We start from the raw sequence: 15,616 nt of genomic DNA on the forward strand, positions 1-15,616 counted from the left end.
TTTGCTCCCAGAAACAACTGCAATCGCATTTCGGCTGCCACCCAACCAACCAAACAAGTAAGCATCAATGGGTGGAGTGCTGATGCCAGAGAATGGCAGCAAGCTGTGATACTTTGTCTTTAATAAGCTGTCAGCTATTCTTGCCATGCTAGCATGCTCGTATATGCGTATGTGTGTGTATGTTTCTGTAAATGAATAGCACATATCGTTGGCTACGTGACCTCCATTGATGAGCTTTCAGTATTTCAAATCCGTTGTTCTTGACTTGGTAGCTGGTTTGCTCGAAAGTATCGTCACGTGAGCGACCCAGGCGGCGGATGGTGGGTGATACGAAAATTTATGCAATCTTTGGTTGAAGCATTTACAGTGCAGTCACCTTGTTCGGTAAAGAGAATCGTTGAGCTGTGACGCTTGTTGCGCCCTAATCACAACTTGCAGCTTAGTTTGATTGCGGACAAAAGCAAATCCCGGAGGGGGTTATAAAACTAATCTACTGAGTAGATGATGATTTTATTTGTTTTAAATTGAAGTCACCATCCCGCTGGGGACGGGTGTAGTGTGATGGGTAAGTCGATGCCTTTCACGCAGCCCGCCTGGGTTCGATTCCCAACCCCGCACATAGGGTCAGAAAGTTTTTCTGGCCCGAAGAGGCGAATGACCTTAAGGTTAAAACCTCTTTAATCGAAACAAAAAAAAAAAAAAAATCCCGCTGTGCGCTGGATGTCTGAGGATTGACTGCTTTTATAGTAGTTTTCTGTGGTCGTCAAACTGCGAGCACTTGTGGAGTTTTTTTTTTATTATTTACTTTATTGTGTACAGGATCGGTTAGACAGACGGTTGGATGGATCCGTTTTTAGATGATAAATATTTTTGCTCAGATGAAATGTACGTTGGGGGCAGAGATGCCAGATATTTTCATAGAAAATCTGTATTAGGTGGAATGGAAAATCTGTATATATCTGTATTCACCAAAAAACCGAATTTTGTATAATGAAAATAAAGTGCGGTATTGTTATTCCAATATTTCTTGGTTTTATAATGAGAAATTCAATAATACACGACGAAATTAAATGTTGGCAAATTTACATCAACAATCAGAATCAACAAAACGCAATTTCGATTTCATATACTTTTATAATATTGTCTTGGTAAGTTGATGTGGGATCTAAGCGCTCAACTTCAAATACCAACACCATTTTAAGATTTACAGATCAGTTTGTGATTTGCCCATTGATTACGAAATTTTTTTCTCGTTTCGAGCTACCGAAAAGAGCTCAGACGGAAAAAAATATGTTCTTTGCAATTTTTTTGTGAAATCTGTATAAATCTGTATTAAGTTTAGGAAATCTGTATAAAATCTGTATTCTGTATGAAATCTGTATGCGCATGTTAAAATCTGTATAATACAGATAAATCTGTATAAATGGCATCTCTGGTTGGGGGAGAAAATATAAATATTCTTATACGCCGTCACAAAACAAATCTAGCCATTCACTTACCTTATGTACGTATTATTACATGGTTTTATTCATACTCATTTTCTTCTATTCCCGTTCTGCCTCTGATCTTGCTCTGTCGCGGCACACCGTCAATCATGAAATCCCGCACACTCCGTACGTCATCATCCGACCATTTTGTTGCGACCGTTCCGAATAACGCACACACACGCTCATACTGAAAAAAAAAAACCGCACATGTCCCATCCCATTAATTATTGTGCGTATGCCGTAAATCCGTATTTTTTGTACGTTTGCTTCCGTGTTTGTGGTTTGCCAGCAAGAGGTATGCATGACAGATGAGTTATCATCAGATAAACATAGCACAATATATTTAAATAGGAATTACTTATTAGATCTTGAATTAATTCACTCACATCACATTTTTTTTCGCTTGCATCCGGCACCGTTCGCCACGGGCACGTTTTGTTATTTTAACCACTGTGCACCAATCAGTGTCGGTAGAAAACAGATAAATCCATTTTTGTGCACGAGAAAGCTTTCCTGCTGTGATTTATTTTAAGTACCAGGGTCAAACAATTTTTACGACATTGAAACTTTTGACACGATTTATCACTTTTACGCTTGAAAGACACGCATGCTGCGATCTGAATAGCTTTGCACTGTTTAATTTCAGCCATTTTTGCCCGCTGACAGGCGGGAAAAATTTATTGCAGTTTTCCACGAATGGAAACCAAGAACAGTCCATACCCAGTAAGAAGTCCATCAGCAATGTTCGATATTGGACCTATACTGGTTCCGTGTTTGAACAGAGAAATCGAGCTAATGTATTGTCGCTGCAGCACTAATCTTCAATTCGCTGGACAGTCCAGCGCAGCGACGTTGCCGAGCGACGTCAGTTGAACTGCCATTTCCTATACATCAACTGATAGAACCATGTTGATAGAACCATGTCTTGTTTATGAACCACGTGCTTCAACATAAATGAATACATTGTCTTGCCTCCACTATCGAAGCACATAACGATGGAATATTACTTTCTGAATGCTCTTAAAGTTGATCATGTATGTTCGGGAATCAATGGGTTTGACACTGAACGTTACAATAAAGTGAATTTTCGTACAATTATGAATGATTAAGATATCGCATGACAGTCTACATACCATTGGTGCACAGTGAACTTCGCTGGAGCAACATAATCAGGCGAGAGAGGCGTCGCTTCCGATTTTTATCTGCATGTACAATAACATAAGAAAACAGTCAGTAGATAATTAAAATTGATTTCTATTGAATTCAAATTAGAATATGATTTTTTCTAACCAACTTCTCTCCACATTATCAAAATGCCGGAATGAGCAATGCATTATTAATCGACAGCTCGTTTCTAGGTGCTCGATTAACCCGATTGGCACATTCCCGAAAACTGAATTACCGGTAGTGACACTTGACAATGAAAATTGCAACCAAGAAAAGATGGATTCTTTCGAAAACTTTCATATCGGCAGTGGCGCTTTACAACATTTTTATCGTTTATTATTTTTTTTTAGTGTGAACTACGATTAAACATGGAAAATCTTCAGAATTGTGTGAAATTGGGTAAGGTTATTTTTTTCGGATCAACATTTCTTTAAACAGAAACCAGTGTAATGTTCATTTCTCGAGTACTAAAATGTATAGCAATCGCGTACCATTTATTTTGGATACTTTATTATCTGTTATATCCAGGAATTTGAAAAATGGTATTAAACCAAGTTTAATGCTCCATTCCAAATAAACGTTAGTTTTCGCACAATGAATTGAGATCAACATTACTACCTCAGAGTAAAACTTTTTCTTCAACTTCTACTATATGATTTCTCAAATGAATTAGCTCGTATTTAAAACAAATCGTTGAAAAGATGGAGTCATTAAAATCAACTAGTAAAAACCGGGACGGGGTGGGGGAGGGAAGGGTGTAGAAAACGTTTACATAACACAAGGAATGAGCCGATAGTGAATAGTTCGCGCAGTTCAATAAAGGTGGAGCTAGTGCCCCACGAAAAAATATTTTTAGAAGAATTTACTCATATCATATCTGTTAGTCTGTGGTATCATCAAGCAGCGCCTCTACATTTCAGTTTTGCGACAATATGCCAATTGACGGTGACATTATAAATGTCATTCATATTTTGCTCATTTTATGAATTTGTTGGTGTAAAGATTTGGCGACTTACGCCATTTAATGATACTGACTGAGATAGTTCTTTTTGTGGATTTCCAGCGAATTTCAACAGTTTATGCTGGAATTCAAAGGCTGTGAACCATTTCGCGATTTATTTTAACTTTTGGTTAAAATCTGACACTCGAGCGATTAGTTAGTTAGTTAGTTAGTTGTACTAACTAACTAACTAATCGCTCGAGCGATTAATTTGATGTTGTCAAACATAACCCTGCTCGAGAGTATGATTATTTTTGACAGATCGATGGTTATTTTCCGACACTGAAATAATTTCCAGTGGAAAGTAAACCCCAAATAACTTTCCGTCCGTCAAGTTTTGAAATGGGCCGCAGTTTTAGTTAAATTTAACTACTCGACACAAAATAACCACTCAAGTGTCAGATTTCCACCAAAAGTTAAAATTAATCCCGAAATGGTTCACAGCCTAAGAAGAACTGATTATTTATTAGTTCAGTATATCCGAAAAACTTGATGATTTAAATTGATATATTCAGTTACATAATTTCTGAAAAACTGAAAATTAGCACGAAAACGTGTAAAATTCAATCCGCATCTCCTCACACAATACCGATAGATTCCCGAAACAACCGATTGGAAGCGAAATTCATTGAAGTTGGAATTTATTCGGAATGCATTATGATTTCCACATGGAATTCCGAATGAAAATTTATCGCCTATTCGGAATTCATCCGGATCTGATAATGTGGGTCCCTTCTACATCAATAATTATTCCCGCTTGTGGGGAATTCTGGTAACCGCGGCACAAGCCTGGCTGCATTTCCGGTTGCTGTCAAAATTGACTAGACGAAATTGCATCGTTCTCTCACCGTACGTGTCTTGCTTATTTTGCTCTTTCTCCTTCTTTTTTTTTTCTCGGCCTTATTTGATATTCGACAACCATTCTTGTACGTATAAAAAAGGAATCTTGAGACGAGGTAAATGAGATTAAAATATGGGTAGGTTAGGTTAATTCCCTTCATACCAACTTTTCGTTGAAAAAATAAAACCAAGGCGCAAAAAATTGTAGAACCGATTTGAAACGGTTCTGTCGGTCTTGTCAGGATCACATACAAGTAAGAATCGGATTTGTTTCAGCTGATTTTATTGTTGAAATAAATTAACCATTTAGTCAACAGAAGTTGAGCTGATTTATTGGCAATGTACTTGTAGATTCAAACATGCTATGCCAACAGGGGCGGCAAGTTCCATGAAATATTGAACTTTGCAATATATAAAGCATTTTTATAGAGGCAACGGAAAGGTTAGAGCAAAATAAAAAGCAACCAAGTAAAAATCACAAACATTTTCTCTACTATTCCAGTAATAACCAATATTCGAAAGTGGTAAAGTATAGCGCATTTTACATTGTAGTAAATTAGTTTAAAATTTTTTTCTAGCTTAGTTAAGCTAAAAAGCGCGGCAATATTCTAACAGTCAATGGATATTGCACTTGATCTTATGACAACCGTTTCATAAATGCTGAATCATAACAAAAATTTAATATGCTATCACAATAATCGCAATTTCAAACAGAGTCCAGTTGGCTGGAAAACCCCTAAACATGCATCAGCATTTTAATATACCCATTTTTCACTACTGCAGCACCCCGCTTTGTGATATCACACCGAATCTAAGCTAAGTGGGTTATCAAAAATTTATCCTACCCGACGACTGTCACCGTCATTCAACAGCGAATTATCTCACTCTAATTGGTGCACAAAAACAGTGTCGGAAAGTTTTTGCTAGATGGATAATCGGTACGTTCCGGAGACAGGCAACTGCTTTGAAAACGTTCGTACGGCTCTCTCTGGCAGCCAACCAACCGAATTCGTGGCGAGTAATTTTATGTAGAATGATTCGCCCAGTTGATATGCATGAGCGGAACCAGTCTCAACCAGAGTATGCAGGGTGTAAAAAACGGAAAAAAAATCAGCAAACAAACGTCAAAAAATAAATACACAAGAGCTTTTTGGTATCGACTCACTTGGGTTCAGGTTTCACCTTGTTCGATTCTCTTATGTTAATGTGGGATGACAGAATGTTTACATTCTTTTCCGATAATTGGAGCCTGATAAAAAAAAAACATTTTAATTGATTCCTCTGCAATGCGCTTCAAATATCAAGTTATATAGAAAGTTAAGAGGTAAACTTGGAAACGGGTGAGCAATTGCCAAAATAGATAGCTGGCACCAAAAGAAAGACTCATCGCCTTCTGGGTTTCGATTGCCTATACTCTCGAAAATACCATTTCACATCATTCAATTATGCGCTGTGTTTGCAGCCGCCATTGAAACTACAAATGGCAGGAAATTGAAACATAAAATGGATACTATTCTTCCATTAATAGAAATTTCCCATCGGTTTTCGGCACAACCCGGCAGTTTTTCTCTGCTTTCAACCACCTCCGGAACAGGGAAATAGCCATGGCGATCGGTGCCGGTGCCAAAGTGGGATTCTGTTCTAGACGACTTGTTGCTACCGCACAGACCACATAACATACAAACGAGCTGAATGTTTAATGGATAATCAATTTTCCCGATTGGATCCGGTTTCGACAGTTTGTTTGGATCTGGACTGCGGTGCCAAATTATGGGGTGTTTTTTTCTTATGGGGTTTCCCTCTTTTTTGCGAATGGTGAGAATAAAGTTGTTTGAAACAGATTTAGGTTGGCATTATCGTGAAATAATTATTTCATCTGAATAATTCTGAACACATTAACACATGGGAACAACTAACCCCAGTATCCCGCTTGTGAGGAATTCTGGCAACCGTCAGAAGGCTAGCTGCATTCCGGCTGCTGTCAAAATTGTTCGGGCGAAATTGCGTCATTATCTCGTCGTACGTGTCTTGTTTTTTTTCTATTTTTATTTTATTCGACTTCATTTAATATTCGTCAATCTCGCAATTATATACAAAAAAACGAATCTTGAGACGAGATGAAATATAGGTATGTTTGGTAGTGAGAAAGCAATGTTATTGGCAATAACATTTTCCATAATTAGTATATATGAAGGGCAATAGCTTATTGCCTTTCATATGTACTTTTTATTGAAAAAATAAAATCAAGACGCTAAAAATGTAGAACCGATTCAAAACAGCTCTGCCAATTTGTATGGCAAGAATCCGACAGAAAAAGAACCGCTAAAGGACTATTCACACATATCCGGCACCATGCCGTTTCAGTGCAGCTCGCCGTCAGTGTAGCGTCCTTGCGGCAAGCTCAAATTCGTCGTCACCGATATATTTTTTATTTTCACTGAAGTCGGTATGTCACTGCATTTGCTGTGCCGGAACGGAAGCGGCACGGACGGATTCCGACAAAAAAAGAACACTGACGGCGTACTGAAGGCACTTTCACTGAACTGTCACGGGACTGAAATGTGTGAATAGTCCTTAATAACCGCTAAGAGAAACTCTCTGCCGGAAACGGTTGTTGCATTGCTGCCAGCCATCTTGGGGCGAAATCTAGATGGATTCTAACTGCCGAAGTATAATTTTTCGGTTGATTTTCCAAAAGGCCGTATGAGCAAGTGACAGCAAGTTTGTTTGCTTTCTTTTCTATTAATTACAAAGCGGTTTCCACGTTAACTCGTCTGGAACCCACATTATCGAAATGACGGAATGAACAATGAATTCTTATTCGACGGCATGATTTTTCAGTACTCGATCGGTTCAGTGCTAGGATTTTCGCCTGAGTTAGATGCTCAACCAACCCGATTGACATTGACATTATAAATGTCATTAAATATACGCTCATTTTATAAATGTGTTAGTGTAAAAGTTAGGCCATTTCACTACACTCCAGTTACAGGAATGGATGATGCTGACTAAGGTAGACCTTTTTGTTAATTTCCAGCGAATTTCAATAATTTATGCTGGAATTCTAAGGCTGTGAACCATTTCGCGGTTAATTTGAACCTGTGGTTAAAATCTGACACTTGAGTGGTTATTTTGTGTCGAGTAGTTAAATTTAACTAAAACTGCGGCCCATTTCAAAATTTGACAGGCGGAAAGTTATTTGGGTTTATTTTCCACTGGAAATAATTTCAACTAAAGATTTAATGTTACAATTTTCATTGCAAAATTTTTTTCAGTGTCGGAAAATAAACATCGATCTGTCAAAAATAACCATGCTCTCGAGCAGCGATGCCAGATATTTTCATAGAAAATCTGTATTGCTTTGCGGAAAAATCTGTGTTTATCTGTATTCACTAATAAAATTAAATTTCTACAATGAAATGATGCTAGAAGATGTTATTCCAATAGATTGTGATTAAAGAATAACAGATTTAATGAGCATTCATTCTTCATACCTTCGTAAGTCAGCAGTGCCGCGCTTACAATTCATCGACGAAATTTAATAGTTTGAAAATGTTGACTTCATAAGTTGACATGGAATCCAACGTCCAATATTCAACGTCAAGTCAGGTAATACAACTCTCAGTCTGACAAAGTTTCATGATGCCATGACTTCCTTTAATATCAGTTCAAATTGGTATACATGTATACATGTATTTTAGTCCGTTGATTGATAAATTTTTATCTCGTCACTGCAATCAAATACTAATAGATACATTTAGGAATTTTTGTTGGTTTGTACAGAAACTGTAAACTGCCTTAAGTACTGACGCGAAAAAATAGAAACAAAATATGTGCTTTTTGCACAAACCAACAAAACCCCTAAATGTTCACATTTTGCGACGGCCAGTTTCAAGCCGTCACTCGTTTACGCCTGAGACGTCATGAATAATAGCACTTGTACAATATCATTTGAGGATTGCAAAAATAGTGCCAACTTCACGTATGCTTAGCGGTATAGATTGATCTGCTAGGCGCGAGATGGCAGTTCAGTTTGAACTGCTTTAAACACTGACAAGCCGAAGACGGAACGCGAAGAAATAGAAACTAATAGTTAGCTCAGGCGAAATAGTTGATTTTTTCTTTCTTACTTTTTGTGAAATCTGTATAAAATTTAAAAAATCTGTATAATATTTGTACTCTGTATTAAATCTGTATGCATATTTAAAAATCTGTATAATACAGATTAGAGTGACTATAATCAGAGTGGCGACAGCTGTTCGTTTGGAATGACAGCTCCCAGTTCCAAACGAGCAAACGACCTGTCAATTCAATGTAAAGCTAATGGAATGTTTTGAATTGTTGCCAAAATTACGGATGAGATGTCGTCACTCTGGTTATAGGCACTCTAATACAGATAAATCTGTATAAATGGCATCTCTGCTCTCGAGCAGGGTTTTTTTTTTGAAAACATCAAATTAACCGCTCGAGTGTCAGATTTTAACCAAAAGTAAAAATTACCCGCGAAATGGTTCACAGCCTAAGAAGAGCTGGTTATTTACTAGTTCTGTATATCCGAAAAACTTAAAGATTTAAATTTATTTTTTATTTTCATTCAAAAATAAACTGAAAATCCGTACGAAAACGTGCAAAATCGGGAAAGAGTAAGAAGAAAACAATTCGGTCCGCATCTTCTCACTCAATTCCGACAGATTTCCGAATCAACCGGTTGTAGGCGAAATTCATTCGGAGTCGGTTGTTGCACTGGAGGTGAAATTTATTCGGAATTCGTTATGATTTCCACATGGAATTCGGAATGGAAATTTCTCACCGATTCGGAATCCGATATGAATTCCGAACGGTTACTGAATCAGATGCAACAACCAATTCCGACTCGGATTTCATCAAATTCCAGACGAGTTAACTGGGAGTGTTTCAAACCAAATAACCAAAGGTCTGCAAATCTGAAGATATCTACAATAAGCCGCAGACATGCTTTGGGGTTGGAGACCGTTTTGCAGACCGGAGAATTTTTGAAGCTGTTATATTTTTCTCGAAGTAACATACAAAATTTCAGAAGAACGAAAAAAGGCGTAGTGCAACAGAACTTGTTCTTTCGGTAGAGCTATTCAGTTCTGAGCGATTCTTCAAAAAGAACAGTTCTACCCATCTCTATCTCAACTAGTTAGAAAATATTACTCAGGTGTGAAGAACTGCTTCTTTTGTTGAAGCAAGAAGGTTGAGTTGTCAATTTCGAACGCGAAGTTGGAACCAAAGTTTTTTTTGTTGTTTCGAAACCAACATTCACTTCACACTAAAACCGGAATTTTGCGACACTAGTAAGCTCAAAACGAACATCCTCAATTGTAGTTTGGACCCGATTTTGGAAGTAGTGAGCTGGTCAAGCTCTGCAGTTCGGATTATTTATTTGCACTGAAATTTGTACAGAAGCACATGTAGTAGTAGTAACTATGGAACCTTGTTTTAATGCATAATGTTAACCATTTACCATCCATCAATGACAGACTCACCCCCATTGGAACCTACCATGAGTACCCAATAAACATTCAATAATATTCTTCACTAGCTAATGACTATCGTTTTCCGTCCACAATCAAGCCACTAATTCCATATTATTTTTTTACTCTGTATCCTACTTTACTTCGCTCCGACTCCATCACTACCAAGGCCGAGCGTCGCCTCAGCCCGGACGTGAGTAGATACGAGCGGGCCCTGAACTGTACCACCAAAACCCATCGGTGTCTGCATGCGACCCATGCCTACACGGGAATCCCCTGTGCAGCCTACAGTGAGTATTTAGCGTGACCAGCGGCCAGATCGTCTGGGCGGAACCACAAACCACCAAATTACAACTGCCCTTTTTTCCCACGATTTCCCATCAACCTCTTTCCGCAGTTCCCATGATGAATCACCACACCATTCCGAAGCTGGGATTTGGCCCGTACAGATCGTCCGCGACCGGGGTTGGCAGCTTTTTCCTACCGAAAATTCTCACCAACCCGACGGATCGGAGCTGTCCGGGAACGGGCGGACTCGCCGCAGCCACTGCCGCCGCTAGCAAGGTAGCCCTAGAATTAACCCACGGTAACAACAAGCAAGTAATCACACTGCCATCCGAAAAGCTCGATAGTAATAAGCGATACTATGTTACTTTTACTCTGAAACCGTCGGACTCGGATGCTCAGACATCTGCAGTCGGCTCACACGCAGACAATACTGACCAATACTTGTCATCCGATACAGGGAAGTCCGCGGAAGGTCAGCCTCAGCCAGCTTCCGCTTCAGGCCAACAACAACAACAACAACAACGATGGCGTCCCCGTCAGCAACAACAACAACAACATCAACAGCAGCCTGGTAATGCCCAACATCCGGACCAGCACGAGCCACCAGGTGTCCTTCCAGCAGTTGTAGAGGAGGACTCCAACATCGATTCCAGCTGTTCCCAGCAAGGTCGCAGCGGTGACGGTAGCTCCTCCGCCGGAGTTGTCGGAACACAACCCATCTAGTACTGGAGGGGGCGGGTCACCGCCGGAATTGCTGCGGTTACCGTTGCCACTGACACAGCCAAGGCCAGATGGTGGCGCCCGTCGGAGTTCACCGATGACGCCGCAGCTACAACACTGATCCTTCACTGCCAGAACAATTGTTCTAAACAATGCCTTTTTCGTGGTTTTGACCGTACTTTGCCTAACCTAGCAGGAACACGTAGTGCCGTTTCCGTTCTTTACTCCGTGCTGGTTTGAAAATTGTTACATTTTTTTCATTCGATTATTCTAAATGATTGGAATACTGAAAGTGTTTCTGTACGTAGTTCGAGAGATGTGCTGTGTCGTTATTGTGTAAATACGGAAATATACTGATATACAGTAAAGCTATGTATATTGAGCCTGACCGGGCCAGTGTCTTTATGCAAGTGTATTTGTTTTTATTACCAACGAGATAGCCGATGTTGGCTGTTTCCGCGAAAATTGATTCGGTCTCTTTATGGTTACGATGCTACCCGCCCAAAATAGTGTTACCCGATGAGTAGTCTGCAAATCGAAGCAGGCGTGTCGCCATTTATTTTATTCTGACATCGAAAGATAGAAATATGACGAAAGATTGTATGTATTTAGAAGAATCTCACCCCAATTGACTTTGTAAACGCGCTTTTATGTGACAGACAGACGTCATTTAGCTGGAGCTCAGTCTCACGAAAAGTTGTATTCGGTCTCAATTTTTGTGTGAAGCTTTATAGTCTGGTTTTGCCCAATAACGCGTCTTTGCGACTTGATACGAAAACTGATGCATATTTTTCCAAATCACAAATTGAAAATTGTGGCTGGTAGGTAGAATCTACAAAACGGTTTTGAAATCCCCAAAAGAGGCCGGTTTAATCCCGGTCTCCCTATAAATTATGAAGACTCTTTTCTTTATATATTTAATTTCCTTCAAACGGCTTTATAACCAACAATTTTTCAATTAATTATATACATATTTCCATACGTATGAAAATTGATGAAAAGGTTCTGAACCTCTCCGAAAATGTTTTCTCGGTACGCACCTGTTTGTTGCAGTTGAATCGAAATCAAGTTGGAAATCGAAAGAAATTTCTCATCAAATTTCGTAAGATATACTTGGGCACAACACCGTTTCGACTCCGATTGACGAAGAACTGTCCGGAAAACTGGCGACATTAATGGTGGTTTTCGAATTGTTTTAAATTTTTTCGTTAGAAGTTCAAATGAAGGACGATAGCGTAGCTTTTACACTACCCGACATGATATGCAAAGCTCCACCTCTCAATCTCTGCCAGCTGTCAGAATTTCTCCCATGCGGGTACTCTTAAAAACAAAATTTAATTTTTTGCGTGTATAATCTTGCCGTCAGGGCCCAGTGAATTGTGTCGTGCTCTTTGTTTCACGCTTAAAAATAGTTACTCAAAAATGAGTAAGATCTCACTCATCTACAGAAAAAGTGGAACAACTCTAATTTAGAGTAACTCCGAAGTTACTCAAATTTGAGTTCTTCCACTGGAAACGATATTTGGGTAAAATCTACTCATTTACTGAGTAATACTTTATTTGTACATGTACCAAAAATAGAGTAACTATCACTCAAATTTTGAGTGAAATTTTATTTCACATATACCAAATTTGCAAAAAAATTTCTCCTTTTCTGAGTGTATTGTATTAAAATATTAAGTAATTGAACTCAATACTATATCAAGTGGTGGTTGCTTGGAGTAGTGTGTTAATCTCAAATTAACATACATGTCAGTTATGCTCAGGCACCAATCATACACTTATTTCTCATAAATGACATTTGAGCATATTCGGTTTCATTCTAAAGCACAACACGGAGTTTATCATTCCGGTTTTTGCAGACACAACACCGTTTGTGTTGAGCGACTCACCCTCGAAATACGCGATCTCACTAACAAAATATACAACCTGTTGCTACAAATGGTTATTACAACCTTTAGACTGATCTTGCGAATAGTAACAAAAAAACGAGCTATTGCGTTAAACTCAAATTTAGAGTAGGAGTTACTCAATATCATTGATGATAACTACTCAATTTTTGACGTTTCCATGTATCATTTGAAAATGAGTAACTAGTACTCAAACTTTGAGTAACTTTTTCTAAGCGTGTTGGCTATTTTCAGACATTGGGCACAACTCCGTTTCGTTTCTTTCCGGAAAACAGGCAACATTAAACACGCTCTTTGAACATAACTCATCGTTTGAGTTGCGATTACTCAAATTCATAAACTGGAACAATATGTCAAAGTTTGAGTATGGATTTGAGTAAAATAAACTCGTTGCCATGAGTTCTCTCGCATTTATTCATACATTAGAGTTGAGTTTTTAAATATTTGAGTGAAAAAAATACTTCTTGCAGTTCAGTGCGTTTTCATTCTCGGAGTATTCTTATAGAAATAAAGAATGCAAGAATACGTCGTTTTCCATTGCCGTTTCTAGATTCGGTTTTAAAAACATGAATCAACGTCAATCATAGATGTTTTGTGGTTTCAATTATGCTTAGTGAAAAGCGGATATCAAAACTTAGCGAAAAGAGGATATCAAAACAATTCAATTTTTACTCCAAACCGTTTTGGAAACGGGTTTGAATCACTATTTTGCGCATTCAAAAGTAAGAATAACTTTGTATATGAAAATTAACGAAGAAAAATTTCTTCATTTTGAGAGCAAGGAACTCAAATTTTGAGTTGAACTTACTCAAATTTTGAACAAAATATTTTTTTCTTATTTTGAATAAAAATTACTCAAGTTTTGACAATTTCGCCCCTTAACGCAAAAATGAGTAGATAGGTGGTAACTTAAGTTTAGAGTACGTGCACTTCTTATGAATTTGAGTGATGTGTCACTCAATTTTGAGTTATGTTCAATGAGAGTGAAGGTTAGCAGAAAGCTTTGATAAAATATCCGAAATCCGTAAATTGCAGAACAGTTGGTTTAAATCTCTGATCAGAGATATTTTCTTCGTTCTCCGTTGGGAATAGTGACTCTGGTTTACTCGCAGCTTATATATTTTTTTCTGTAATAGTATTGGTGTTTGCATTCCCAAAATGTCATTCGACGCTCTGACATTTCGTCTGTCAGATTTCGTTACACACTCACGAAAAATATTTGAAACAATGTTCTATTCGTGTTTCAATTTTTATTAATTCAAACTCATCGAGTAGTTTTGAATCTGTCTCAAATTTGTACTTTAAAAAGCGGGAGAGTAATTTCAAAGACATAACCGGATGACGCGTGAAAACGAATAAAAGACAGTCGAGTGCAATGCGAAAATGCAATTGGAGCTGGATTTATTACTGGCCACAGTCCAAGTAGAGATCCAGACGCTGGGACTCTAGTTTCAGGTTCAGGATTTGGATTTCGAACGACCTGGATCAGTAATATGGTAAATCAAGGCTCAGTACCAGATCCATGTACAAGTTCAAGTCCATTCATTCATAATTGGAAATGAATTTTGAAACAGAATTTCCGACTGAATTCTAGTACTGAGCCTTGGAACTGAATTTTTGAACTTAATTCCGAACCAGAATTCTGGAAATGGCTCCTGGACATGAATTCAGGACCCGGGTTCTGAAGCTGATTTTCAGAAGCGAATTCTGGAACTGAATTATGGAGCTGAAATTTGAAACTGAATTTTTAAACTGTATTTCCAGTTCTGTATTCTGGGACAAAACTCTGAACATAAATTTTAGAATTGAATTTTGATTCTGGAATTAAGTTCTGAACCTGGGGTGGAATCATGTAAGGTGATAAGTGACTATCACCTCCTGGTGATAAAGAGGTTATCACCAGAATGTTTGGAATCACCGAAGGTGATCACTTTTACTATCACCATCACCGGTGATTGAGCCAACTTCACTCTATTTATCACCTGTCAAGAAACGTCAATTTTTCAGGAGTAAAATATGAATGTGGCGTATAAAGTTGATATTAGGAGGAGTAACATATGAAAGTGGCGTATACCCATATAATATTTTAAAATCTAAATTTTTATTCCTATAGTTTTCAATCCTTTTCATTAATTCGAGTCATGTTTATCAATGATGATTTGTATGGATCGAAGAGTAACGTTGAAAAAAATTGCCTCGCGAGTATGAAAACTGCGCACAAACAAATAAAAAATTCACCGTCAGTTCTTTGGGATAAATTTGCTAGCTTTGAAATGACACGAATTGTTAGATCTTCTTTATGGCATTCCTCTCGAATGTGAAAGATCCGTTAAATAATTTTGTGTATAGTTTTCATTCACTTTACGATTATGGCATTTCACAGAGCTTTCGAATGCTAGTTCCATTTTGGAAATTTAACTCACCGGTACTACGAATATCCACTATGATTAGCAACTAATTGTCCAAAAATATTGCTTTATTTAGTTCAACTCACAAGAAGAAAATTAAGAATTTTCAGTTGAACGAGACTGATATGTCGCTCACTAAGTTACGACCATCTATTTCTACTGAAAATGTTAGCATAGATTTTTTATGTTGTTACGTTATGTGCAACAGGAGATGTCTACATTCATAAACTTATCACTTTTCCAGGAAGCAATTTATCTTTGACTCTACGAATACCCCAATTATATTCCTTCAAATAAT

The 15,616-nt window shown here is 38.0% G+C and overlaps 1 protein-coding gene across 5 annotated transcripts in view; it reads left to right on the forward strand.

The window, feature by feature from the left end:
- LOC131433088 (ankycorbin-like) overlaps positions 1-15,206 on the forward strand; it is a 174,908-nt gene extending 159,702 nt beyond the window's left edge. For 4 of the 5 annotated variants that reach the window (XM_058599907.1, XM_058599879.1, XM_058599887.1 and 1 more), the window contains 2 exons: positions 10,162-10,282; positions 10,390-15,206. In XM_058599907.1, the coding sequence (XP_058455890.1) occupies positions 10,162-10,282; positions 10,390-11,003 (735 nt within the window). In that variant the 3' untranslated portion in view covers positions 11,004-15,206. The remainder of the gene's footprint in view (positions 1-10,161; positions 10,283-10,389) is intronic. The other variant, XM_058599897.1, reaches the window with a different exon arrangement.
- The last annotated feature ends 410 nt before the right edge of the window (positions 15,207-15,616 follow it).

Source organism: Malaya genurostris, chromosome 1, assembly GCF_030247185.1.
Source record: "Malaya genurostris strain Urasoe2022 chromosome 1, Malgen_1.1, whole genome shotgun sequence".
NCBI classification, from domain to species: domain Eukaryota; kingdom Metazoa; phylum Arthropoda; class Insecta; order Diptera; family Culicidae; genus Malaya; species Malaya genurostris.